Source organism: Heptranchias perlo, chromosome 31, assembly GCF_035084215.1.
Source record: "Heptranchias perlo isolate sHepPer1 chromosome 31, sHepPer1.hap1, whole genome shotgun sequence".
Taxonomy (NCBI): domain Eukaryota; kingdom Metazoa; phylum Chordata; class Chondrichthyes; order Hexanchiformes; family Hexanchidae; genus Heptranchias; species Heptranchias perlo.
The window spans coordinates 16,550,109-16,577,134 of NC_090355.1; the positions used below are offsets into that span (position 1 = coordinate 16,550,109).

At 40.8% G+C, this 27,026-nt stretch overlaps 1 protein-coding gene across 1 annotated transcript in view; it reads right to left on the minus strand.

Annotated features, from left to right (window-relative positions):
* Positions 1-27,026, minus strand: part of LOC137300521 (multiple epidermal growth factor-like domains protein 9) — a 252,252-nt gene that overhangs the window by 162,400 nt on the left and 62,826 nt on the right. The window contains exon 2 of the mRNA XM_067969622.1: positions 11,067-11,268. Within this exon, the coding sequence (XP_067825723.1) occupies positions 11,067-11,268 (202 nt within the window). The remainder of the gene's footprint in view (positions 1-11,066; positions 11,269-27,026) is intronic.

Consider the following 27,026-nt stretch of genomic DNA (forward strand, 5'->3'; position numbering starts at 1 on the left):
GGAACACCACCACCTGCACGTTCCCCTCCAAGTCACACACCAGCCTGACTTGGAAATATATCACCACTGGGTCAAAATCCTGGAGCTCCCTACCTAACAGCACTGTGGGAGAACCTTCACCACACGGACTGCAGCGGTACAAGAAGACGGCTCACCACCACCTTCTCAAGGGCAATTAGGGATGGGCAATAAATGCTGGCCTTGCCAGCGACGCCCACATCCCATGAATGAATAAAAAAAACATTTTTAGTTGTGCCCCCCATGTGCCCAGTCCCCTGAGTGAACCCAGGCTTTCAACATTCTTCAGAGTTACTCAGAGGTTCGTGTGATCAGTTTGAATTGGGTTTTTTTCTCCTTCCCTGACCAAGAGAACCACACCTAATTGGAAAGCTGAGATTGGAAATATGTTCTGTTGGTACATTAGATGTAAGTGTTATTTTCTTTTAAATGATGCAGCAAAATATCTTGATTTCTTATTACGGTCTGTGTTCCTTTGATGCTTTGGTTGTGTTGTGACACGGAGCTGTAACTATACCGTCAAAAACAGCACCTTTACTTCTCCAATAGGTACCATGTTCTTGCAATGATCAGAAAATATGTAAATGATTAGGGGTCTAATTAACCTTAAAGTACCCCGTAAATTTCTTAACGACATCCTTCAAAGAACCCATTCTCAAAATATAAGCAACTCCAAACAAATACTACTAAACTGCTGGTTCAGGATGGAGGAGCTACATAGTTGGGCACCATTCATGCTGCTCTATGTATTGCTTACACAGTGTAGTGAGGGCCCCAAAGTATATGAAACCAGCCCCAAAATGATGCGGGGAGATGGCTTAACGGAGAGATGAGTTAACTTTTTCAAGCATTTTTAATTAAGGAACCAAAATTGTACGATATGACAGGGGCATACATACGGTTATACATTTTTGCTGAAACATCAATGTATTAAAAGCAAAGTTTAATGCAATGTAGATTATTTTGAATTGATGCCAGAAAAATTTCAAGGTCATGTGATCTGCCAGTTGCCATATTCATAACCTCGACAGTCAGTGCACTTCAAATCTGAAATGAATAGGTAAATCAAGAAAAAATTGAAGATATATATATATATATATTGTCTAGAATCTTCAGTTAGTATTGTAGAGTTTTATTGCACATTTTAGCCCATCACAGTTGATCTGAAAGAGTCCTATTCCCCTATCCTTTCCACGTTCTCTTTTAAATTTTCTTTTTCAAGTATTCATCCACTTCCATCTAAGAAACTACAATGCATTCTGTTTTCACCACTGTTTCTGGTTGGGCGTTCCATGTTCTAACAACCCTCTGCAGAAAAAAAAACCTCTCTATTCTTTTCTTTTGGTGATGATTTTAAATTAATGATGCTCTAGTTACTGGCTCAGCAACCAATAGGAATAGTTTCTCCTGATTTATTTTATCAAAACCTCTCATAATTTTGAATACATTCTTTTAATCTCTGCTTTGATGAGAAGGATCCCTGTTTTTTATAGAATCGTAGTCTTACAGCACAGAAGGAGGCCATTTGGCCCATCATGCCTCCGCCGGCTCTTTGAAAGAGCTATCCAATTAGTCTCACTCCCCCGCTCTTCTGCATCGCCCTGCAAACTTATTCCTTTTCAAGCACAGATCCAATTTTCTTTTGAAAGTGATGATGGAATCTGCTTCCATCACCCTTTCAGACAGTGCATTCCAGATCATAACAACTCACTGCATGAAAATATTTCTCCTCATCCGCCCCCCTCCCCAGTTCTTTTGCCAATTATCCTAAATCCGTGCCCTCTGGCTACTGACCCTCTGCCAGTAGAAACAGTTTCTCCCTATTGACTCTATCAAAACCCCTCATAGTTTTGAATACCTCTATTAAAACTCCTCTTATCCTTCTCTGCTTTAAGAAGAACAATCCCAGTTTCTCTAGTTTGTAATGGTTAGGTGCTCATCCGTTCTGTCCCTTTAAGGTCATTGTTCATGTTCCCTCTGTGGGAATGCCAGTTAATTGTTGCTGCTCGTGAGTCCCTGAAGTGAATTTGATGACAGTAAGTTGCTTGTAAATGTCAGACTCCAGGTCAGAAGAACCCAGGATGAATTGGTGGCTTTATTTTTTTAATACTGTTTGCATGTGCAACCTACTGTGACATCCTGCATTGTGATGAACAGGCACAATTATTATATCATAATAAGTTGGATAATAAGCTTTTTTAAAAGCAGGGGAGCATTATGTCCTGTACTGCGCAATGCAATAGTGTGCTGCTATGGTGAAGCTGTGTTCCTTTGAAGGCCTCTGTGTCTAATTGTGAAGTATCACAGGGTGAGTGAGGTTAAACAGAATTTAGTTGCTCTTTAAGTGAGAGAAGTCTGCAGATTGGTAGGTTGTCGCTCATTTCAAGCCACAGTTCAGAACTTTGGATGAAAATGACGAGCATTTTTAAATTATGATCAATCACAGGCAACCTGACTCTTTGTCAATAAGGCATTTTCTATTGCCGGTGGTGTACATTGCAAATAACTGGCTTTCTTTTTCCTTCCTTTTTGAACTGTGACAGAAGTTGACAGAGGTGCAGGTGTGACAGACAAAATACATGGTATATTTACTGTCCACAAAATATATTCTAACAATCTCCCATTGCTCATGGTAAGTTGAAAATAGTATTTTATAATGACAGAAGCTTTATGCCATCTTAAGCACAATGTATTATTATGCTGCTAAAATGGAGCTGTGTTTAAACCGACCATGTGCCTTTAAGGCCAGAAAGTCTAATTTCTATAAGTAAATACAGCCTGAAGTGACTCCGTTTAACTGTTGTTTGGTCAGAAAAGTTTGCAGATTGAAATGTGCTCATCAGTTTGAGATCACAACCTAAAAGCATACAGCAGATTGAGGTGTTTTGCATTTTGTGATATCTGCATGCACTGATGAACCATTTTTAATATATTAGTTTGATCTCACATGGCACTGTTCACAGTAAGTTGGATGACATACCGTCCTATAAGAACAGGAATGTTATGCCATGTAATACATAATGTATTATTCTGCTGCTAAGATGAGGCTGTGTCCCTTTAAAGCCACAAAGTTTAATTGCTGTTAAGTAAACATGAGATGAGGTCAAAATTTAATTGCTCTTCACTTCAGGTCAGAAACCTGCCTCCCTTTATGTGTAATTAGTAAGGTCAGCCAGGCACTACAGAAATTCAATTAAGTTATTTTCAAATTGCTGGAGGAGTTTATACATTCCAAATGACTCCCATTGTTCCTTTGTTTTTTGAAGTGTTGATGGACAGGAAATCCATGCCAGATATATAATTTTCAATATAGTCTAGTAACTCTCCCGTGGCATTGCTCATGGTGTTTTGTAAAAATTGAGGTGTTATCAACAGAGTATGATGGGAAAGTGTTGCAGAAAGCCTAATATATACAGGAAATGTATGCTATTCACAAGACTTTCAATATATTATAGATGTGCACAATTCCTGTAACAATTGTGTTTAAAGCACCATATTTGATTGATTGTTTCAAAGTAAAACATCAGCAAATCAGAGTTGAAGGGCTAGGCAACATACAGTTCGAAAGTGAGGAAAATATCAATGAGAAACTGCAATCTCAATTTACCATAAGCAATGCCACAGGAGATTTGTTTTCAAATCCCTCTATGGCCTCAACCCTTCCTATCTCTGTAACCTCCTCCAGCCCTACAATTCTCCAAGATCTCTGCGCTCCTCCGATTCAGGCCTCTTGCGTATCCCCGATTTACATCGCTCCACCATTGGTGGCTGTGATTTCAGCTGCCTTGGTCCTAAGCTCTGGAATTCCCTCACTAAACCTCTCCGCATCTCTACCTCTCTCTCCTCCTTTAAGACAATCCTTAAAACCTACCTCTTTGACCAAGCCTTTTGTCACCTGTCCTAATATATCCTCATGTGGCTTGGTGTCAATTTTTGTTTGGTTACGCTCCTGTGAAGTGCCTTGGGATGTTTTACTACACTAAAAGCGCTATACAAATGCAAGTTGTTCTTGTGTGTCTATGTGTCTGAGAGCGATATGGTAATATGTGAAAAATTCATTTATTAGAATCATTCAGCTCTGACGACATTTCAAGTAAGTGAACATTTGATACACAGTCCCTTTACTTTCAATAAAGAATCTGATACAGAAAAGATTCAAAATGAAATCATCATTGCTACACAGGGTTTTTTTAATAACAGGATTTTTATATCTGAACAAATGAATTTCTACCGTTTTTTTAAATAAACTAACTCAATACAAATCAATCAGTTTTTAGTTGAAGGGAAATTGAGTCATCATGTTGCTTACCCACACAGATGCTGAGGAATCCAGTTGTCACTAAAATGTACCTAAAGTCTTTGATCCTGAAATTTAGTGGAGGTTCCACTGGTCTCCCATCATAACTCCAGCAGGAAACCAGCAGAACCCCTCTGGAAACGATGGTAAAATGCTGGTTCCACCGGTGTTCTGTAGGAATTACAGCAGGAGATTGGTGGAAACCCTATGGAATTTCAGTCCCTTCATCTCAACCTCTGGAAGGTCCCCAAAGGTATAGCAAATGCCAGTCTTTACTACGGCTTCCACAGAGAACCAGAAGGGAGATATCAAAGAAAACATCATTAACTCCAAAATTAATTGCAACTGTCTCAGAGCCACCAACAAATTCTATCCTCCGCCTCACTCACATTCATCTCATTTCCTTCTATTTTTTAAGACAGTGGCCAGGACAAGAATGTGGCACTATTGCCCTAATACTGTTACTTTTCCTCAACAACTGAAGCTCTGTACTTCAAAATTTATCTGCATGTTGCTTAGCACTCTAACTGCCAGAGTTCATTAAACAGCACAGCAGCTGCACAGAATACCAAATATGTTCTACAGATTTTTCATCGCAGTATCCTTTAAAATACCAGCGTGGGGGAATAGCCTCCGACTTGGCTTCATTTTGGGAGAATTATGCAGATCCGCATAATTATGCACTCAACTCCAAAAATGATGCCTGTTGCATGAAAGTATGCAGAATATGCCATTTTACATTTCAAATAACCGTGCCCGTTAAAAAACTCACGGTTTTATAGAACAAAACATTAATGTTCCAGAATTATTGCTGGCTGTTATGGCCAACAATAACAACATAAACTGTGCTTTAAATGTGCAAAATGACAGTCAGGGATAACTCAGTCAACCACAATGGCTTCTTGTGGGAGAGAGCTAACTCCCACTCGATAAGTCTAAAGGCAGCCTATGTCACTGTGTTGTGATGGGAATCATTGCAATGGTATGTTCAATTGCAGCTGCCTCCTCCCAATTACATCCAACAGAATATGAAAACAGTCGCAGGGGCAAGATCAACAAACCTTTCTATATTGTCATGATTTACCAGCTGTGGAGGAGGGGTGGCAGTGGGGGGAGGAAAATAAATAAATAATGCAACAAAATAGGAATCGTAGTGTCAAAATATCTCACAGGTTAGAAATGTGATACTTCCCAAAACAAAACAGGTTTTCTTTCTAACCGTAAGATTCTGAATTAAGATTCAGTAGTCGGGTAAGAAACACTTAACAGAATGGATACTGTGTCAGAAAAAGCATGCTAAACACAGATTCCAAAGTCTTAAATTTATTTGCAGCTGTAAGGAAAAGCCTCTTGCATCTTAGACAATATTTCAGCAGAAATGAAATCTAATTCTGGACCACTAGAGAATTCATTGTATTTGGGGCCGTGAAGTTGGTAGTCTTCCAGTTGGTTGGTCTCAGGCTCTTGGTCTGGCTGTTTGTCAAAGACATGCTGTAGGTTTTGTACAGATGTGATCTGAAAGAGGAACCGGTTTCACTGCCAAAAAATGATTTGCAGGGCAAGGTTACCAGTGTACTCCGCTCATCTAGACAGTAACCAGACTCCAGGCTTAAAACAAGGTTGCATAATTATCCATCTTGCATAATCTGGCTCACACACAGCAAGTGGTTTGTCAACAGTTCTACTATTCCTGAGGCTTCGTTTCTCGCACAGAAAGTCAACAGATTATGTTTTACTATTTCTGTAACTCTGCGTGTTTTAAACTTTCTTGTCCATTTCTATGTCTTTCAAAGTGTGCAAAAGGATGAAATGCTGAGGTTGTAATATTTCCTAACTCTACGAGGTCGATTCGCCTTTGATTTTAACCTGCAGGTGGCTCAGGTGCCTACCAAAAAAGGCAGGGGGGGGCTCATGAATTATGCAAATTGAGGTCCTATTGTGCCAATAGGACTCTGATTGCATTTTAACCTAGTGGGTTGGCCACTGCAGTTTTCTCGCCAAGTGAAAGCACATTGGCAACTGTTGGGAAGGGTGAACAGGCCCAAAAGATAAGTCAGAAACTTTCCTTTGCAGGGTCAGGAGGAGCAGAAGTACTCCTCCAGGCCCCACAAGGAAAGTCACATCCTCCCCTCCCTGGAATCCCCACCACCACCTCCCCCACTGTCCTTCCTGCAAGACTGTCCCGAAACCCCCTCCCTGCCACTTACCTGCAAGCTGGCAGGTGGCAAAGCGACATTAATTCTTCGGCAGCTACCAGCTGCTCTGTGCCCTCTTCCTACCCAGAATAGGCGGGAAGCGGACTGGTGGCACTGAAATGAGGCTCAGCGGTTAAAATCACTGAAGGCCTTCTGCTGCCATGACATGTGGGAAATTAATTCCCCATAGAGATTTTCCGCCGGAAAAATCCGCTCTGAGTTAAAGTACGTGCTGTGGTTTAATTTAACACCTTTAACCTTTAGGAGGTCTCAAAACATAGTCCCTTTCCCACTGTTCACTTTAATATTTAAAGCCCTATTTGGAAAGTAATTCAGCAAATGTTACACATTACAAGATATTAAATTCAAATTCTTCAGCTGCCTCATTTGCCATGTTATTTTGGAGGTGGAAGCACCTTTGAGAAAATTGTCCTGTGGTTGAGAACTGGCTGCAAAGGCTGCTTTTTGACTAATTGAGTGCCAGAGCTGTAAAGATGACTTGGTCCTATCACAGATCTCACATATTTTAAAGCATTAAACACACCTGTATGATGAGCTATCTTGTCCACGGCACAGGGAGTGTGATTGTACCCAGATGAGATAACTCGTCCATGGTGCAGCAGGGATATTGATTTCCTGCTTACAAATTACAATATTTACCAATTAGAATTAACCTGGAAACCTCTGCATAACTTTTCAGCAGTAAAAGGAAAATTTAAGGTAATCATGTGTCATTATTATTGACACCAACCGAGCTATTGTGTCTAAATCAAAAGCTGAATAAGTTTCAGGATTCTTGTCATAAACTACATCCTTCTGTGTGTGTACTGGGGATAATATTTGAGAATATGTTCCAATTTTTATATTGGATTCCAGCAAAGATTTATGAATTTGAAAAATTAAAATTGAAGAGGCCTATTAGTTAGCCAGAATTCAAAGCCATTAAATGGGTTGGGTATAAGTTTGAAGAAGTATGCTTACAGCAGAATTGTCAGTTCTTTTGGAAAGAGACTTCAACCAAAGTGGGTTCACAGGACAACTTTTTTTTTTACTGTAGTCTTTTAACTCTTCAAATAATGTTCTCTTGCTCTTTATGATACTTTAGAGCTATAATGCACAAAGTAGTCATTTAGTGTTGACATCCCACCCATGAAGTACTGCACAAAATAACAGTAACGGCATTACCTCGGTGATAAAAGTGGGGAATTTCTCTGCAACCCAGCCGTGTGTTGCTCGATCATTAAGCAGAGGGATTTTTGTAAGTAAACCACTCAAATTTACCATTATATTTAAATAGGGTGGAATTCCCCTTTTTGTGTTAAAAAAATGAGTAAATAATGTGTATATATAGATATGAAAATGGAAGTGTGGGCAATGTGTCTTTACAGTGTAAGAGGAACTACAGGGGTTAAAATGGCTGATTCACCACATAAGTGTATGAGTCATCTGCACTAACCAAACCTATAAGATTTCACTATTATGACATATTCTAGTTGTTTATGAAAAGACTTGTTATTAATATTCACAATTCTGTCAAGAAAAAATACTGAACGGCTGGATATGAAAAGATCCAGTTGGAATGCACAGCTGCCTGCACAGTATCTAACCTTTTTCACCTTGAAGTCAATGATTTCCTTTACATAGTGCAAAATATTAACACATTTAAGATGAGGTACATCTCATTGTGGTGTCAGTATATATTGGAGAAATTATAGTATGTATGACATTGATTTTTAAGAACTGCCAACACATTCACTACATTTATATAGAAGTATATCACACAAGTAAAAATCTATTTTCATTACCCTGTAAGTGCACGCCCACATCAGATACAACAACTGACTTTTTGCAATTTGATTGTTAATTTAACAGGTGTACATTTATGTGGAATAGATTGTTTCATCGGAAACAGTAAATAACAATAAATAATATAAACATGAACTACATATTTTTTGATTTTATGTTTGAATGCACAAATGTACTGAATGGGTGGTACATTATTTCCTGTTCAACAATTACAATCCCCTGATGATGAGGTCAGCATTCTATTTTAATAAAACATAATAAATGGATGAAAAAGCACAATGAGTTTCGAAGATCATAACAAGGACATTTTCCTAGGCGAAGAAAGGAATGAAATACATCTGTGATATAAGATACACATAATTAAAACTGCCAAGCCAGGTGGGCTGTGAAAAGCTATAGTGCAGATACATAAATCACAGGAGAGAATATCAATCAAATACCAATATAGAAAATATACATGCCCCTGTAGGCATACACAGTAACCAGCAAAAATTAATTCCCTGCATACTGCCAAAATAGCCTCGGGTATAATGATATACACAAAAAAGTAAATACCTTTCTACCATATTGAGTCAAGATGTGGATAAAAGTACATGATACAGGATGGCATTAGTGACCATTTAAAGAGGTGCGCACTGATCAGGAATAGTCAGCATAGATTTGTAAAGAGCAGGGAGCACTCAACTCATGCAATAGAATTTCTGTTCGAAGGACATGTGGTGGCTGTGGGTGGATTTTTCAAAAGGCATTTGATAAGGTGCTATTTAAGAGACTTGTTACGAGAATTAAGGCGCATGCTATTAAAAGTAATGGATAGAGAGATGGAAAGGGGAAAGAAACCAAGAGGAGAGGCAAATGGATGTTTTTCAGATTGGTGGGATGGCAGTACTGGGTGCACCCCAAGGATCTTTGTTGGGACCTCTTTTACTTTCTATTTATATAAATGATTTAGGGACAGGCTCATGAGGAATGATATTAAAGTTTGCTAATAAAGGGGAATGGAAAACTATGAGGAAGAATTGAAGAGATTGCAGTAAGACATGGGTCAGCAAAGTGGATTGATAGAATAGGGATGCAGTTCAGTGCAGAGAAAGTAGTATGTTTTGGGAAGAAGAAGGAAATATATCCTAAATGGTAAGATCCTGAGAGATTCAGGGGTGCTTACACATATATCTTTAGAGTGGGGTATAAATAGAAAAAAAATTATACATCAGGGCATTGAATTTAAAAGCAAGGAAGTGATGTTGAATTTGTTCAAGACACTGGTTAGGCCACTGATTAGCTGTTAACTAAGCAATACAAAGCTGGAAGATTGCAATTTACTTAGCTGCTTCAGTTAAGGTAGCTGCAAGGGTGCCACAACTTGCCTCAGTGAACCGAGGTAAGAAGGGAAGTATCAGGCTGCATTCCTACTCCTGATGACTATCCAGTGACTCCTCGTTGAAAGTTCATGTACATAGATATTGGGTGAAAATGGTATCAGGCTCAGCTGTGATACCGCATCACCTGAAATGTCCAATAGGCTACCAACACTCTTCCATTGGTTCACATGTGAAGCATGGCTAGTTGCACTAGTTGCAGGAGCAGCCAGTGCCCATGAAACTATACCCAACATGAGTGAACTTCACATGGCATAAATTCTGACTCCATCCCATCATTCTTTGCTTGTCGATAACTAGATGTGCTTTGACTTTATTTAATAGAGAATTCTACATAGCCAGTGATGGAACATGAAGAGCCATTACTTAGTGGAAATTGAAACTGCCTGAGGCCAATAAATGGAATCGCTTGTCTTGGTTAGTTGCAATAAAGAAAATTGAAGTCATGACATGCAGGAAGAAAGGGAAATATTTTAACAGTCCCAAAAATACTAGTGAGGACTCTGGGGGCATGCACTTGAAATTTGAACTGCCCACGTCAAACAGGGATGGCTGGTGTAATCATACATGCCTAAAGAGTCACTGAGTCTAAATGACACGAGTTGAGAACTGTATCAGTTTAAAAAGCTCTGAACTGGGGAAACTACGTGAGACTTAAATGGCTTCTGTAAGCTTTGATGTCCCTGCCATTGTTAATATTCTTTGATGTCCCTGCCTTTGTTAATATTCTTTTCCTTCGGATTGTAAAACATTCTAAGACATCTTCATGCAAATGATAAATGTTCTCTAAATGCAAATTGTTGCCATTGGTCCCTGTTTAGATGTAGGTGTATATTGGCTTTCAAGCTCGAAATGTAGTACCTTAAATGATAACTTGACAAAAGGAACTGTAGATGATGAATCAGTGTAACTTTTGTTTTATTCATTCTTGAGATATGGGCGTCGCTAGCAAGGTCTGCATTTACTGCCCATCCCTAATTGCCCTTGAGAAGGTGGTGATAAGCCTTCTTCTTTAACTACTGCAGTCCATGTAGTAAAGGTGCTTGCACATTGCTGTTCGGTGGGGAGGTCCAGGAGTTTGACCCAGCGACGATGAAGGAATGGCGGTATATGTCCAAGTTGGGATGGTATGTGACTTGGAGGGGAACTTGCAGGTGATGATGCTTGCACACACCTGCTGCCCTTGTCCTTCTTGGTGGTGAAGGTTGCAGGGTTGGGAGGAACTATTTATGATGATGCTATTTTCCGTTTTTCTACAGCTTTTATCCCAGTAGCTGACCGATGTTTCCTCTGAGAATTCAGTGTATTTAGTTGATTGACACAGTCACTGCCCTTTCTATTGTTGCAATGCATAAAATATAATTTGCTTACCTGTCACACTGGGAGTTTGCTGCTCCTGTATCATCACATCCACACCAAGTGCACTGTCCATTAATCTCAGTGCGGTAAAAATCTTCCACACAGTCACTGCATTGTAGGCCGGTGTACCCAGGTAGACAATCACACTGCCCTGACGAAGTGTTACATCGAGTTTCACTGGTGCTTCCAACAATACTGCAGTTACATTTATGCTCTGTGATGGGGGAAAAATTAAGAATTTGTCAATTGTACTACCCGTTAAAGACATACGGCAATAAAAGAATCACTGAGGACAAAGTGCTGTAAAACAAATAATTATGTGGAACAAAGAAGCATAATTTTTTTTCCCAAAGAAAGTGTTCTGAATATGGTCCAGTAGCACAGATGTCATAGAGTTGTATCCCAGTTTTGCTCGTTACTTGCGTTTGCTTACTGCTACTGTGGAGTGAGTTTGGTCAGACTATTACTGTGAGCAGGCACTCCATCTCAGGAAAGGAGCCTGGAGGGAAACACTGGCAGAGTGATTGTGCCCTGCCAGAAAATAACTCCTATCATTTGATCAGAAAGTAATCCGTTGAGTAGCGAGGTTCGAATTATACCGGCTTCTTGGTTAGGGCACAATTGGTTGTTCCAGTGGGAAATTCAGAATAAGTTTAAATTTTTTGTGGGGTCTTCTCAATATTTTCAGTGAGACGAATAAGTGATGTGACAAAATATGAAGACAGACCCAGTGTTGAGAGTGTGAAATGCTGAGATGTGGAGAAATTTTAGTTGGATTGATAGAAGACCATGGGTATAAGAAGGTTGTTTAACTTCTTCAAATTGTAATTACATAGTAGAGGACATTAGCCTAAAATTAGTCAGCCTTAAGCAGGAAAGGCTCATTATAGAATTTGTTAATCAAATACTGTTATGGCACTATGGCTCCTGTTAAACTAGGATTGCAATAAAATAAAACTGGCCAATGCTGAATAATATAGTTTGCAATGTATGATTCATATCCAAGAATTTTTCTAAATTACCTCCCAGGTTTGAGGAGTTTTGTCATCGTGAAAGTTTTAATTGTGATATTCACCTCCCTCAGGAGATTAATTGGGTACGGTTCATAATAGCGTGACCTGCGAATTGTCTGCTAGAAGGAGTTTCGATGATGAGCCGAGGACCTTTTCACACTCCATACTTCAGGTGCTTATGTATTTATAATAGTTGGGGAGAAAATGTGAGTGAGCAACATGGAGAAATGCAAATTGGGAGAGAATGGGGAGTTGGGGGGTTCATAGTGTTAGAAGAGTTGGCCAGTGGTCAGGTGGAGTTGAGAGGACTTCTGTGTCTTTTTTGCCTCCTTTCTTTCCCAATCTATACAACCAAACATTTCTTTCACTCTCATATTGTCCCTTTTTAGAACATTCTATTTGGGTCAACATCTGTTTGCTTTTTGGTCTGACAGGTTTAAAGTGGGCTGTTAGAAATTTCCGAAATGGAAACATTTGAAATAAATCTATTTTTTCCTCTTACTTCTGTGGTCTCTCAATGTGAAAGCCTTGATTATTGAAGTTATTGTGATGTTAGTGAATTTTCATCAGCTGCAAAGCAACTCTTAGAACCCAAGCCAGGCTGCTTTGATGCTGTCCCGCACTTGTCCAGTTTTGGAAATGAAAACCCTCCCTTCAGTTCGTTAAGTACATGGAGGTATTCTGCATTACTGAACATTGGACTTAAAATACCAATGTAAATCCATTTCTAAACATGCCAGTGTCACATGAATGGAAACCATTTTGTGCTACCGTATACATTTATACCTATTAAATCGCATTTATTGCAATTATAAAATATAAATTAACTATCATGTATCTATCAATGTTGGCAAAACTGAAATATAAGAATGCTTTCAGTAAGGCATTGGAAGTTCTAGATTAAGCTGATCTATTTTTCTAAGGACTCTAAACCTGACAATGTACAGAAGGTTTTTGAGGGTTATCTTTGAAGTCATGTTCCATCCTTCAATTTTATTAATCAATATCGCACAAGTCTTTACGAACTGGATATGGGATAAAGTGCATTACAGTTACCCAAAACATACAGGCCTGGTAAAAGCCACTGGCAGACAATGAAAGCAGCATTGGAGGAAATTCCAATAAAGGATACGCTAGAAAAAATGCTACTCGTAAAATCTTTGCACAACCAAACAAACATTTTTTGTTTTATGTTTGTATCACAAATAATGAAGTGTTGTTTTGACACAAATGATTTCCCATCATTCTCGCAGCTGACATGTATTGGGTTTCAAATTCTTACAGATATTAAATGGCCCCAGGTTTGGTTAGACTGATTTTGTGAGTCATGTTGGACGTATTATGATTGAACTGTCAAAAGATGGGAAGTACTTACAGTTGTCATAGAGGGGAAAAATATTTTACTCGACACAACTTAAATGCAAAGGACACATGGACCGATTCAGCATATTTACTTAAAAAGAAGTATCCTTAGTTGTGCCTCAACAAATTGGAATTTAAAACAAAATAACACAAAAAACTATATAACCGGCCTTATTTCTGATGTATATTTTAACAACTGTCATCTTTTTTATTCTTGCTTCCCTCCCAAATTGAGCCTCCCACAATCCCCTGTGGCGATTTACTTCCATGGAAAATGAGCTTCTTTCCTGGTTCAGCAAATTGAACCCTGAGGACCAGGAGAAAACCCTGCACTTGTACCCATGCACCAGTACTTCACTTCCTTGTACACATGCACCAGTACGTCACTCCCTTGTACCCATGCACTAGTACTCCACTCCCTTGTACCCATGCACCAGTACTTCACTTCCTTGTACACATGCACCAGTATGTCACTCCCTTGTATCCATGAACTAGTACTCCACTCCCTTGTACCCATGCACCAGTACTCCACTCCCTTGTACTCATGCACTAGTACTCCACTCCATTGTACTCATGCACTAGTACTCCAATCCCTTGTACCCATGCACTAGTACTCCACTCCATTGTACTCATGCACTAGTACTCCACTCCCTTGTACCCATGCACTAGTACTCCACTCCCTTGTACCCATGCACTAGTACTCCACTCCATTGTACCCATGCACTAGTACTCCACTCCCTTGTACCCATGCACTAGTACTCCACTCCCTTGTACCCATGCACTAGTACTCCACTCCCTTGTACCCATGCACTAGTACTCCACTCCATTGTATCCATGCACTAATACACCATTCCATTGTACCCATTCACGAATACTCCACTCCCTTGTACCCATGCACCAGTACTCCACTCCCTTGTACCCATGCACTAATACTCCACTCCATTGTACTCATGCACTAGTACTCCACTCCCTTGTACCCATGCACTAGTACTCCACTCCATTGTATCCATGCACTAATACTCCATTCCATTGTACCCATTCACGAATACTCCACTCCCTTGTACCTATGCACTAGTATTCCACTCCCAGCCATTCTTTGTTAAATGTTTCGAGAGCAGGGGTGGGAGCATCTGCACTCTCAAAACATTTAAATCATTTTGAAAGCTCATAAGCACTTACAGTTCAAGGGATACCTTTATACACTTCATAAACCAGGTTTGACATCGCATATACTTATAGAATCATAGAAGTTACAACATGGAAACAGGCCCTTCGGCCCAACATGTCCATGTCGCCCAGTTTATACCACTAAGCTAGTCCCAATTGCCTGCACTTGGCCCATATCCCTCTATACCCATCTTACCCATGTAGCTGTCCAAATCCTTTTTAAAAGACAAAATTGTACCCGCCTCTACTACTGCCTCTGGCAGCTCGTTCCAGACACTCACCACCCTTTGAGTGAAAAAATTGCCCCTCTGGACCCTTTTGTATCTCTCCCCTCTCACCTTAAATCTATGTCCCCTCGTTATAGACTCCCCTACCTTTGGGAAAAGATTTTGACTATCTACCTTATCTATGCCCCTCATTATTTTATAGACTTCTATAAGATCACCCCTTAACCTCCTACTCTCCAGGGAAAAAAGTCCCAGTCTATCTAACCTCTCCCTATAAGTCAAACCATCAAGTCCCGGTAGCATCCTAGTAAATCTTTTCTGCACTCTTTCTAGTTTAATAATATCCTTTCTATAATAGGGTGACCAGAACTGTACACAGTATTCCAAGTGTGGCCTTACTAATGTCCTGTACAACTTCAACAAGACATCCCAACTCCTGCATTCAATGTTCTGACCAATGAAACCAAGCATGCCGAATGCCTTCTTCACCACCCTATCCACCTGTGACTCCACTTTCAAGGAGCTATGAACCTGTACTCCTAGATCTCTTTGTTCTATAACTCTCCCCAACGCCCTACCATTAACGGAGTAGGTCCTGGCCCGATTCGATCTACCAAAATGCATCACCTCACATTTATCTAAATTAAACTCCATCTGCCATTCATCGGCCCACTGGCCCAATTTATCAAGGTCCCGCTGCAATCCTAGATAACCTTCTTCACTGTCCACAATGCCACCAATCTTGGTGTCATCTGCAAACTTACTAACCATGCCTCCTAAATTCTCATCCAAATCATTAATATAAATAACAAATAACAGCGGACCCAGCACTGATCCCTGAGGCACACCGCTGGACACAGGCCTCCAGTTTGAAAAACAACCCTCTACAACCACCCTCTGTCTTCTGTCGTCAAGCCAATTTTGTATCCAATTGGCTACCTCACCTTGAATCCCATTGTGGCGTCAAACCCCACCACTACATAATGGCTTCCCCGAGGAGTTATCACACTGTTCCATTCAGTTGTCAGGTCAGAAATGGACTCTATCGTTATTCTGTCACTTCTGTGTTGCTGTGAAGTAGGAATTACTTCACAGTGATGCAAAAGTAGCAATATAACTACATCCTTCGTATCATTTAATAAGACTGTTTGCGAATGCTCGCATATTGTGACCCAATTCCAAATATTCCTAGTCCATGGCCGAGCTGTGCATAACAGCAAAACACTGCCAGGCTATGCCTGCACGATAAGTGAGTCACTTTTTCTTCCTTGCTGCTAATTCTTTAATTAGTTCCAGTAAACGTGAAGTAATTTCAGCAGCATTATAGCCTGCTTCAATTTGCTTTATTTCAATTAAGATTTCATTTTAGTTTCAAATTGTGTTAATCCTCTTGATTCTGGGAAATGAATCTCAGGCAAGCCACCAAAGGCTCAAATTGGAACTTTTGACTGTCAGAATCTCATGAATTTAAAACATGGATATTCGGAAAATCTTCAATTGGAATCTGGAAACTAAAGTACCTACTGCGCCCCCTGATAATTCACAACTGGCTGACTTTTTCCAAGGTTTGAGGATTTTACCAGGTAAAATTTTCAATTTGTTAAGCTCTTAAAAACTTAGACTAATTCAGAAGTGTTTACCAACCATATAATCTACTTCCACTGACTATGGAAGCTTTTCCTTTTTACGACCAAATTCTTAAAGTATTTTATAAATTCATATAAAATGGGTCCTTGTCATGCTTGGATGAATTCTGTTACTTTATGAATGTAGTCGAAGTGTCTGTAACCAGCAATCACAGAAATAATAATCTCTGATAAAGCATCGATCACATAGGAAATTAAAATGTCCATACAATTGTATTGGTATGTATAGACTACAGCTTAGCAACTGAAGCTAATCACTCACGTAGATACGAATTTCACATGAATCACTTTTAATAATTATATTTCTCCTCTGGAGATTTTCTGCATCGCTTTTCATTATGCTTTGCCTCAATTTTAACCACGAAACCAGGCAGGGTAAAAGTTAAAACAGAGCAGGGAACTTGCCCATTCCTTTCCCCACTCCTGGCCAACAGGAATTTTAAATTGCAGGCGGGAAGAACCCTGCCCCAAGTCAGTCGGGTCCTCTTTAAATATGCAGGTCAGGCTCGGATGATGTCATCGGGGCCCGATCAGCCATTTTAACCTGAGGCCTGTGCAGGGGGAGCATTGGTGGCTTCCCCGCCAGGTCACACATGCCGGGATCCGTTGAGGGCCAGAAGAGGACCAATAAGATGAATTTTTATTAATTTTCTCTGTTAAGATACGTTGGTATTCCTTGGTCTTTGTTACATATTTCTGTACCTTGTCCCTATCTGCATCTGGAAGTTGGTCAGGATGTCAAAAAGGAAATGGAGATCACCACTCCAAGACAAAAGAATCCATCGGAGGAACACAGAGTCCCTGTGAACAGTATTAATCAAATAGCTGCGCTGACAGAAAGTAGCTGAAAAGGACCTGATAGCAAAGCTCAATCAAGTTTTAAAACTGTCTGTCATCTGTGACAATCCACAGCTAAATAGGGTAAAGGAAAAAGATTGAGAAAGTGGAACCAATATGTGTGAGAAAGAGCATCTGATGACATGAGAACGACTGCAAGAATTATTGGGGTAGATCTTGAGTTTGTTCTATAGTGTAAAATGGATGATGGTGAGTTGACAGCCCGTTTTACATCTCTTCAGGTTTTTATTTCCATTGAAGTCAACAGAAATAAAAATTAGGGGAGATTTAAAATTGGCTGCCAACTCGCTATCACCCATTTTACATTGTCGAACATCGTTAAGATCTACCCCATTATGTCTTCCTTTTTCCTGCAATGAGAAAGAGAAGCAATAACTAGGCACCATAAGGACAGGCCTCACGATCGATTAGTGCCATTTCAGTTTATTTTCTACTCTCTATTGCAGAAATGTCACTATGTTAAAGCAAATATTCACTTTTGATCCATTTGTGCTGGAACTGCTAACAATATAATTCTGTTGTTAACTTATGAAATTATTGTTTTTAAAACTCCTATCATAAAAGTGGAACTGTGCTGCTACAACCAGTGTTGTTTCTTTTCAACTTGGGGACTTTCTTCAAAAATACCCACTGATTGATAGCTCTTTCAGAGAGCCGACACAGGCACGATGGGCCGAATGACCTCCTTCTGTGCGGTATAATTCTATGATTCTAGGTTCTTCACCTAGGATATTAAATAACCACTCTTCCATTTCTCTTTCATTGCTGAATATTGCTGCAACAGTATTAAACGCTCATGGGTATAGAAACTTATTTAAATTCAGGACTTGCATTCAGAAACTTCCCCCAAACTAAAATAGTGCTATAGTCATTCCAAAATTCCTTCCAGAATTTCAGTTTTGTTTTGCTGTTTGTTTTTGAGCTCTGAGACAAACAGAAATAAAAGAAATGCAGCTGGAAAAGCATTTAGAACATTTACAATATAGCGAGATTAAACAACAGCAAATTTCCTGTTGCAATGTTCCATTTCTCATACATGTTATATGTTGCATCAGCTAAATAATCTTCAACAGTGTAACCTATGTTTTTTTTTAAGAAATGTTATCTCTTAAAAAGTTGAAGATTCATACTTAGCTTGTTGTAATGTTTTATAAATTCCAGTTATTTTTACCACTCCTAAAATGGTTTCCCTGAGGTGAGGGATGCCCGGAGCAATTCTTGATCAATACACAGCAGTGGCAGAGAGGGCAGGCCGACAAACAGCAAGTTTTGACATCCTCCGTAAATAGCCACTCATGTTGTTAATCATACAAGAATTCTCAGTTGTTATGGGCCCGATATTAGGAGGGCAGCGGGGGGTCGACTGGGCGCGTGGGTAACGCGCCCAGTGAAATCGGGGTGCTCCGCATGCAATCGCAGGCTAATTGAAGCCACTAACGTTTGCTTCCAGGTTTCACGCTGGAAAGCTGCGCAGCGGGCGGACTGCGCATGTGCATCATAGGCTGTCAGCTGGAGGAACCCTATTTAAAGGGGCAGTCCTCCACTGACTGATGCTGCAGAAAATAGGAAAAATTACAGCATGGAGCAGCCCAGGGGAAAGGCTGCTCCCAGGTTTAATGATGCCTCACTCCAGGTCTTATTGGATGGGGTGAGGAGGAGGGGGAGGACAGAGATCTTCCCCCCGGTGGGCAGGAGGAAGTGGCCTGCCTCTACCACCAGGGAGGCCTGGCTCAAGGTGGCAGAGGAGGTCACCTGCACCACCAACATATCGCCCACCTACATACAGTGCAGGAGGCGCTTCAATGACCTAAGTTGGTCAGCCGAAGTGAATACACTTACTCATTCCCCTACACTCCGTCTGCCACATCACCGCCCCCACCCCACATCTCCTTCTGCACTGCCAACACTACTCTATCACATCACTCCTCACACCCACTCAAAGCTCATCCTCATCTTACCTGCACTTACTCACCTCGCCAGTACTCATCCCACCACTACCACTCAACCCAATCCTCATACAATCTCATGGCTCTATCCCATACTCACCCTCTCATGCATCTTTTTCATGGTCAGCCTCACCCAACCTGCCATTACCTGTGCTGCAGCCACAGGGCATGCATCACATATGTGCAGTAGGCAGCGTAAGGCAAACGTGTCATGAGCATGAAGGGGATGCACAAGGGTGTTTGAGGGTTTGTCATGGTTTTTACTTATATTGAATTTCTGATCAACTCACATAACATTATATTGTCACCACTACTGCCATGTCTTTGCGAATCTTGTCTGGTTTGTGCAATAATGCCCTTTACTGAGGATCACTATGAAGACCCACAACTGATGCCACCCATTGTGTCACTGCAGAGTGGGTGCAGGTGTATTTGCAGGGCTCTTTTGTGCAGACGGCAGAGAGACGTCGGCGATGTCCCCGGTGGCACCCTGGAAGGATGCGGAGGAGAAGTTGTTGAGGGCAGTGGTGACTTTGACAGCGACAGGTAAGAAGATGGTGCTCGCGCCATCCGTGAGTAACTCGGCATGAAGGAGGCTGCAGACGTCCACGACGACATGTCGAGTGACCCTGAGCCTCCGTGTGCACTGCTGCTCAGAGAGGTCCAGGAAGCTGAGCCTCGGTCTGTAGACCCTGTGGCGAGGGTAGTGCCCCCTGCGACGCATCTCTCTCTGCGGTAGCCCTCCCTCCTGCTGTGCAGGTGGATGTGTCACAGCACTGTGTTGTGGGGCTCCACGTGTCAGAGGTGGACGGCGTGGCCGGCGAGGCTGATGATGCTGTTGGCCCTCCGAGGAGGTCATGACTGCAGCTACGGCGGCCCCCATCCGGAAGATGTACATCTGAGGGGGTCCGCAAGGTAGGTAAATGTGTCTGGACACCGGGGTAAGTGTGCAAGTTTGTGAATTTGATTGTTAGGAGGAGGGTGGTGGAGGCCAAACTTTGTCCAAAGTGACAGAGTGGCCTCCTGCAATGAGTGAGGGTCTCCCCCCCACACCTGTCAAATGGACCTTTGCAGCTGCCACAGGCTGATGGCTGCAACACGTCCATTTCAACTGGGAGTGTTTCCCCCAGTGCAGGAAACAGTCCCAGTTGATCTGAAAATTCCACCCCTCCTAAAATATCAGGTCAATCAGGTCTGTAAATGACCTGAAGTACCTGGTTAATTACTTCAAGTGGCACCCCGCTGGCTTTAATTGCCGGCGGGAGTCCCACATGCGAGGATTGCGCGCGCATGTCAGCGCGTCACTGGGGAACCCGGAAGTGGGCGGGTTGGAGCCGGGCTCCGGACCCGCCCCGGGAATCCCGGATTTTCGCAGCCCCCCCCCACCACGAACGCACCCGCTCGGGGGTGCGAAAATCGAGCCCTATGTTTTTGACCTCTTCAGTCCTGATTTGTTGCGGTCTCACAAATGTGACATTTGAGCCAATATTCTGTAAGAAATTTGCATATATATTGGCATAAAGTCCAAAGACACATGCAAGATGCAAGAATTATATATTTATATTAGCAGATCTCTTGTGGAGCTGCTCATATTAAGTGAGAAGATGCACTGTTTTAGAAAGAAAGAGCATTATATGATGTAATACACAAGAAGATATTCTGCTGCTAAAGCACGGGTGTGTGTCCCTTTAAGGAAACTAAGTTTAATTGCTCTGCTTTCATGACATCAATTATATGATGTTTGCTGTTTAGGGAATCTCGGGCACCTTAGATTGAATTTACTTTTTTTACTTTTAAGTGGGGCTCCTGAAATCATTTTCTGTGTCTTACTCAGGTAAACTAGAGAATGATTGGCCTTAGCAGATGGTCGGCTTTCCTTTCTTAAAATTTTAAGTTTAACACAAAAATTTTCATGCATGATACCGTAGAGCTGATTTTAACTTTTGAAAGTGGTAGAAAGCGAACTTTAATTGAAAGGAAAATCAGGCGCTGATTATAACAGGAGACCAATCCACTAATGTTCTTTTTCCACCACCACTGAAAGTTAAAATCTGGCCTCTTAAGTCTGACAGGCCCAGGCACACACTCAATGTAGGTTTTACATATCTCACTGTACATAATCAGCATGTGCTTGTGGTTTTTCTCACCCTTTCCCCAGTCAATACCACAATTCTGGAATTTGCATTATTAATCTTAATTACTCAGGAACACTCTGTGACCTCCCTTCACATCCTATTAAAATCCTTGTTTGCAGCACCCTTTCTAATCTGTCCTATTCCTTCATATTGATTTATACGCCCTGCTTACATTAACTTAGAAAAGAATAGTCGTGGCACCTGAATAGTCTTTGCATGTCCAAGATCCCAACATGCACTTAAGTCATGAAAATGTTGAACAGGAGAGTCCTAGCCCACAGTATCAAGTCAGATTTTACCCTCTGCCTGGGACACATATTCTGGGAATGTGACACCATACAAATTTTACTTAGATTTAGCATCTCTGTCCAAAATAATTGTCCATTTGGGCATTCCCACGTCTTGTCACTTCAGGCTCTTCACATGTTTAGACCACCTTATTGCAGGAGCAAAATAAAATCTCAGCACCATTTTAAGTTGATGAGTGGAAATAAACCTTACACACAGCTATTCACAGTCCAGAAGAAACATGTTCCCGCTTAAAGACTCAAAAACACCGACAGAAAGGACTTCTGTTGTTGGCTAAAATGACAACCCTGTGTGTAAAGAATGTTTTTACAATTTCACAATGAAACAGTGAACAGCAAAATCACCCTCCCCCCCCACCACCCGCCTAATGTTTCACATTATTGATGTGGTTTGAATGTGGAAAAAAAACATTTTTTTCATCTGCAGGCAGCCTGCAATTCATGAGAGCACATTTAGTGCCGTTGGGCTTGTATTGTGCATCCATACATTTTCCGTACATCAAAAGATTTCTGTTTGTTCTGCATGCAAACATTACAAACCATTTGAGAAACGTAATTTCACACTAAATGTTTACTAGCTCATTCCTTACTTTCCAAAGCCTCAAACATCAAAAGATGTGAAGAAAGGATGGTGCAGTGTCATTGGCCTTGGTCACAGCACAGTGAAGCTACACAATGCTGTGCCCTAAAGTAGAAAGCATCTATGCACCCAGAATTCCTGATTAGACCTCAGCCTTGCCATGATCAGAAGCTGCTCAGTGAAGAATATACAATGTACATTACTTGGGATTTGTTTTAACTGGGCCCCTTCTCCCTCCAATGTCCGTTAAGAATAGCAATAAACAAGTTCTATTTTGAGAGGATTCAACAAACCTCTACAGCCTCAATGGTTTCACTTTTGCACAGAAGTCTACTTGGCATTTTGCTTTATTTAATGTTTGGAAAAATCGCAAACATGTGGCAATAATTTTCCTCAGTAAGTGATGGCACGAAAGAAGCAGCTGCAAGGATTTTAGAGCTACATTGCACTGAAGCTAAAAACAGTGATGCTGATTAAATATCGGTGTAGCAGGGCACTGAGGCCATGCGTTGGAGCACCAGTAAATGATGCCATGCAACAATGGGTTGTAGGATCCCCCACGTTGCTGAGTTCTCAAGCTATACTATATTATTGTGGGGAAGTGTCATGTGGAAGTCAGTTATTTTCCCAGAAAAAGGCAGGAACACCCGGAACTGTTATTCCTGGCTGTTGTTCTGCACCTCCTACCCACTAGCCTATGTTTAAAAGCAGGGCACCAAGCCAATCATATCAGGCGTGGTTGATGCCTCGCTGGGAAAACTCAATATGTGAAAGGGAAGACAATAACTTCAGAGGGAATGTTAGCCACACCAAAAAATACTGAGATAAAAGGTTTTCTTTCCCTTTACGAGACTAGAATCAGCTCTCACTTTCTGACCTACAGTAGGGTTTCTACATAACAACATGTGAGTGTCCTGACGGTGAGAGTGTTGGCAGGCTATTCAATGATTGGTGGCATCCGCACTTTCCAGCACGTCACTGGGTAGGGAGCTGGACCCTTCCCTGTCGATTTATGCCAACTGTAGTGCTCCCAACTCAGTATTAATAGAACCTGGTCTGGATGACTTCATACCACACTGGACTTTGCATTCACACATTGAGCCATTGGAAGAATTAGAAATTTTTTTCTTGGCGCACAATAAGCCTATAGTTAAAAATGGTGTTTTATTCCTACTGTGCCACGTAAGGCCATTTTCTCCTCCATATGTTTCTGGTTGGTTGATGTAGAAGAAATCCATTATCAATTCAGAAACTTTCATTCATTGATTTGTAAAGCAATGCTTGTGACATTGAATAAAATGCCAGCCACACCTTGTTGCTATTGGCATCAATTTTCAGAAACACATGAAAAAAAAAACCTGCCCTATCATTTTCTCGGGTGCTTTCATCGCCAAGATCTGCATAAATCACCTGCATTCCACCTCATGGACTCAGCATCCTTGCACAGTAATTTTACCTGTTCGAGTGTCTAAAAATGAATTTGCTCTTAAGATGTTGCTGATATTTACTCAAAATCTGTTAAGTACCTATTTTCCCTATGGTTAGATACATCTCAATTCTGATGAGTGTCAACTGCTCTCATTTTGTGTACAATTTTCTGTGGGCCTATGTCAGGATGCTGAATGTCTCTGCAGCAAGGCCTACATTGTTCAGCCCATGAACTAACATCCCTGAGATAAAAGACTATTTTCTCTCAATTTCTGGGCATAGCAGAACACGGTCATCATGTAAACTCCAATGGGCATGTTCCCTTCAATCAAGTACTGCAGAAAATCATGCACAACACAACAGGTATCCCCTAGGAACCACACAGCCATCAATGATTCAGATATGGAAACTCACCAATTAAAAGGGTTGCCACAGACACAATAATGACAACAAACACAACCAATTTTATTTTCACAACTTTGAAAAAGACACAATGAGGGTGAAATACATAGAATCAGTAATATTAGCCAAAAATGAAGAATGAATACATATTGGATTTCCATTCTATACCCAAGGGAATTTTTTTCAGCAAAATTAGCAACAGGTGGAATTTTGTCTTCCATGTCTTCTATGATGCATTCCATTTCATCTTTATCAATTTTTTTTTAAAATTTCTAACACTTGGAAACATTTTGATCTTACTTTTTTTTAAATGCAAACTCATTATGGAAACATCTGAACCTGACAGTGTGGTAGCACACTTGCAATTTCCTCACTTGTGCATTATTCAGCCAGATCCAACTGTTGGACAAATCTCAGTTAGTGGGTTCCCAATGGGTTTTCTCTATTTTAACACGGATTGATATGTTTTCTTGATGAAATAATCATAGAATCCTCATAGAATCTGACAGCACAGAAGGAGGCCATTCAGCCCATCATGCCTGTACCAGCTCTTTGAAAGAGCTATGCAATTCGTCCCATTCTCCTGCTCTTTCCCCATAGCCCTGCATTTTTTTCCTTTTCAAGTTTATATTCAATTCCCTTTTGTTTGTTTGTGAAATGAACAAGTATGATTTGAGTGTTATCGTGCTTTCTGGATTTTGCTGGAAAGAATTTCCTTTTTATATAGAAGCTTATCGTATCTTCAGGACATCGCAAAATACTTTACAAGCAATGGATTAAATTTAAAGTGCAGTCATTGTTGCTTTGTTCGTAATGCCTTTATATGCAGTCATTGTTTTGTAGGAAGCTTCATTTCACAGTATATTTGACATACTCAATTACAGAACAATTTTTGGAACTCAGCACATTCAACAAAAAAATTAATGAAATTTTCATACTGTCAAAAACTATTAAATCAACAAACTGTGAATACTGTAGATTGAAAATGGTCCATTGTACTTACAGGGGAAAAGCACGCCTTCATTTTTAATGGGAATGAAATGTATTCTTATCCCTCCAAAACTTTTTGGAAAAAAATGTTTTTATAGCTATTCCAGCTGCCCCCGCAACTATCCAGTGCCACCTCCCATCATGTCAGTGACTAGCAGGTGCAATAGTAAGCCTGTCACTGTCTCACACATGGACTGGGGAGCTGTGTCAGACGGCAGGAGGGTAGAACGTACAGCTGCAGCCGATTTAGCTCACCCTCACTTCAAGTGGCAGACACAGTGAGAAGCAAACGCAGAGCTCCACGAAATATATTTGTAACTTGAAGATTTTTAGTGGTAAAATGGCAATAACAAATGTAGTATTTTTATACAGGTATTTAACAGCACAAGTATCCCCTTTAATTTCTATGGCAGAATGTTCTGTGAAATGTATATTAATAAGGGCAATTTTCACTTCGGAGTGTAGCTTTGCATTCAGCATGCATAATTTGTGGGAATGACACCATTTTTCATCTTGAAAAATGCTCATTTAAATCCATTCATTAGGTTGGTTTGAAGCAATTATTTTACCTAACAAATACCTTACAAGACACAAACTGACATGGGAAATTTAACAGTTGAAAATTGTTATTACTACAAATACTACACTGAAATTTATCTTGGATACCCTTAAACTGGTCTTGCAAAGCTTCAGTCTGGAAGCTATTTTCCCAAGAAGTTTATTTCCTGTGGCGTTGCTCATGGATTTATATGAATTCGGTTTTTGCTGCTCCCTACAGTGCTATGACCTCCCCCCCTCCATTTCTTTCTTTCTTTGTCTCTCTCTCTCGCTCTCTGTTTCTCTCTCTCACAATTTTAATTCTTAATTTCTTCCTTCCACACCACTTAATGACTTGCTTTACTGCGCAGATGTATTCAACAAAATGATAAGACTCTTCAACTGGCTGCTTTGTACTTTCATTAGAGGCAGTCGAGCTGCTTTTCCTCTGCCCCATTCTCATATTGTGCACAAACAATTGGAGCAGTGCAGAGAAAGAATCGGTGTTAATCCTTGGACACGAACGTCCTCTATGACTTTTATGGTGCTGCACTTAACCAAGTGCCTGAAGAGGGTGCGGCAATGTAAACCAAATGCAAATAAACGTCACAGACCTCTGCAATTAAACTTCCTCTGATAGCACCAAGTGCAATTCAGGGACAAACTCCTCCCAGATAAACCTGGTCCGATCTATTCCAGAGCTGCTGTTCAAGCACTTTCTGTCATAAGGGACAAGGTGGTATTGCCAAGAAAGGTCTTTATGTTTGGCTTTTTGAATAAAAATGGTGTTGCTGCTTAAATCATTGTTGCAGAATGTTGTTAGCATTTTACACAGTGATAGAGGCAGTATTTAGCACTTTTGCGATATGGCTTATTTGGAGGCAGACTAGGGGAAACAGCCACAAACCCCCTTGATTGCCATCTCCTGAGCCACAAACTGATGTTTCTCTATCATAGAGTAGGAAACCCCCCTGCCCCTTATCATACAACTGCTCCATGTCATCTGCAATAAAAAGAGAAGCCTCACAGTCAGTCCAGCACCCACCCCTTATTCCTGGAGCATCATTCTTCATTCTCCCACGCTTGATAACCCTATTCAACCGCTTAGTACTGGGCACCTCTTAACTTCCAAGGCAGACTGTAGAGACATCCAGTTTTTGGTGCTGCTGCCATCCCAGCTGTGGCACAACAGCACACACTTATTCATAGAGGGCAGAACCTTTAAATGAATGACAAGACCACCAATGTTCAAATCACAATTTCTGGCACACACACTATTCTTCATCAGACTCTGTCCAGATAATAATTCTGCCCCATTATCGGCAAAAGAAAATCTTTCCATCTCTCACATAGGGTTTTAACTGTTCCCGCCC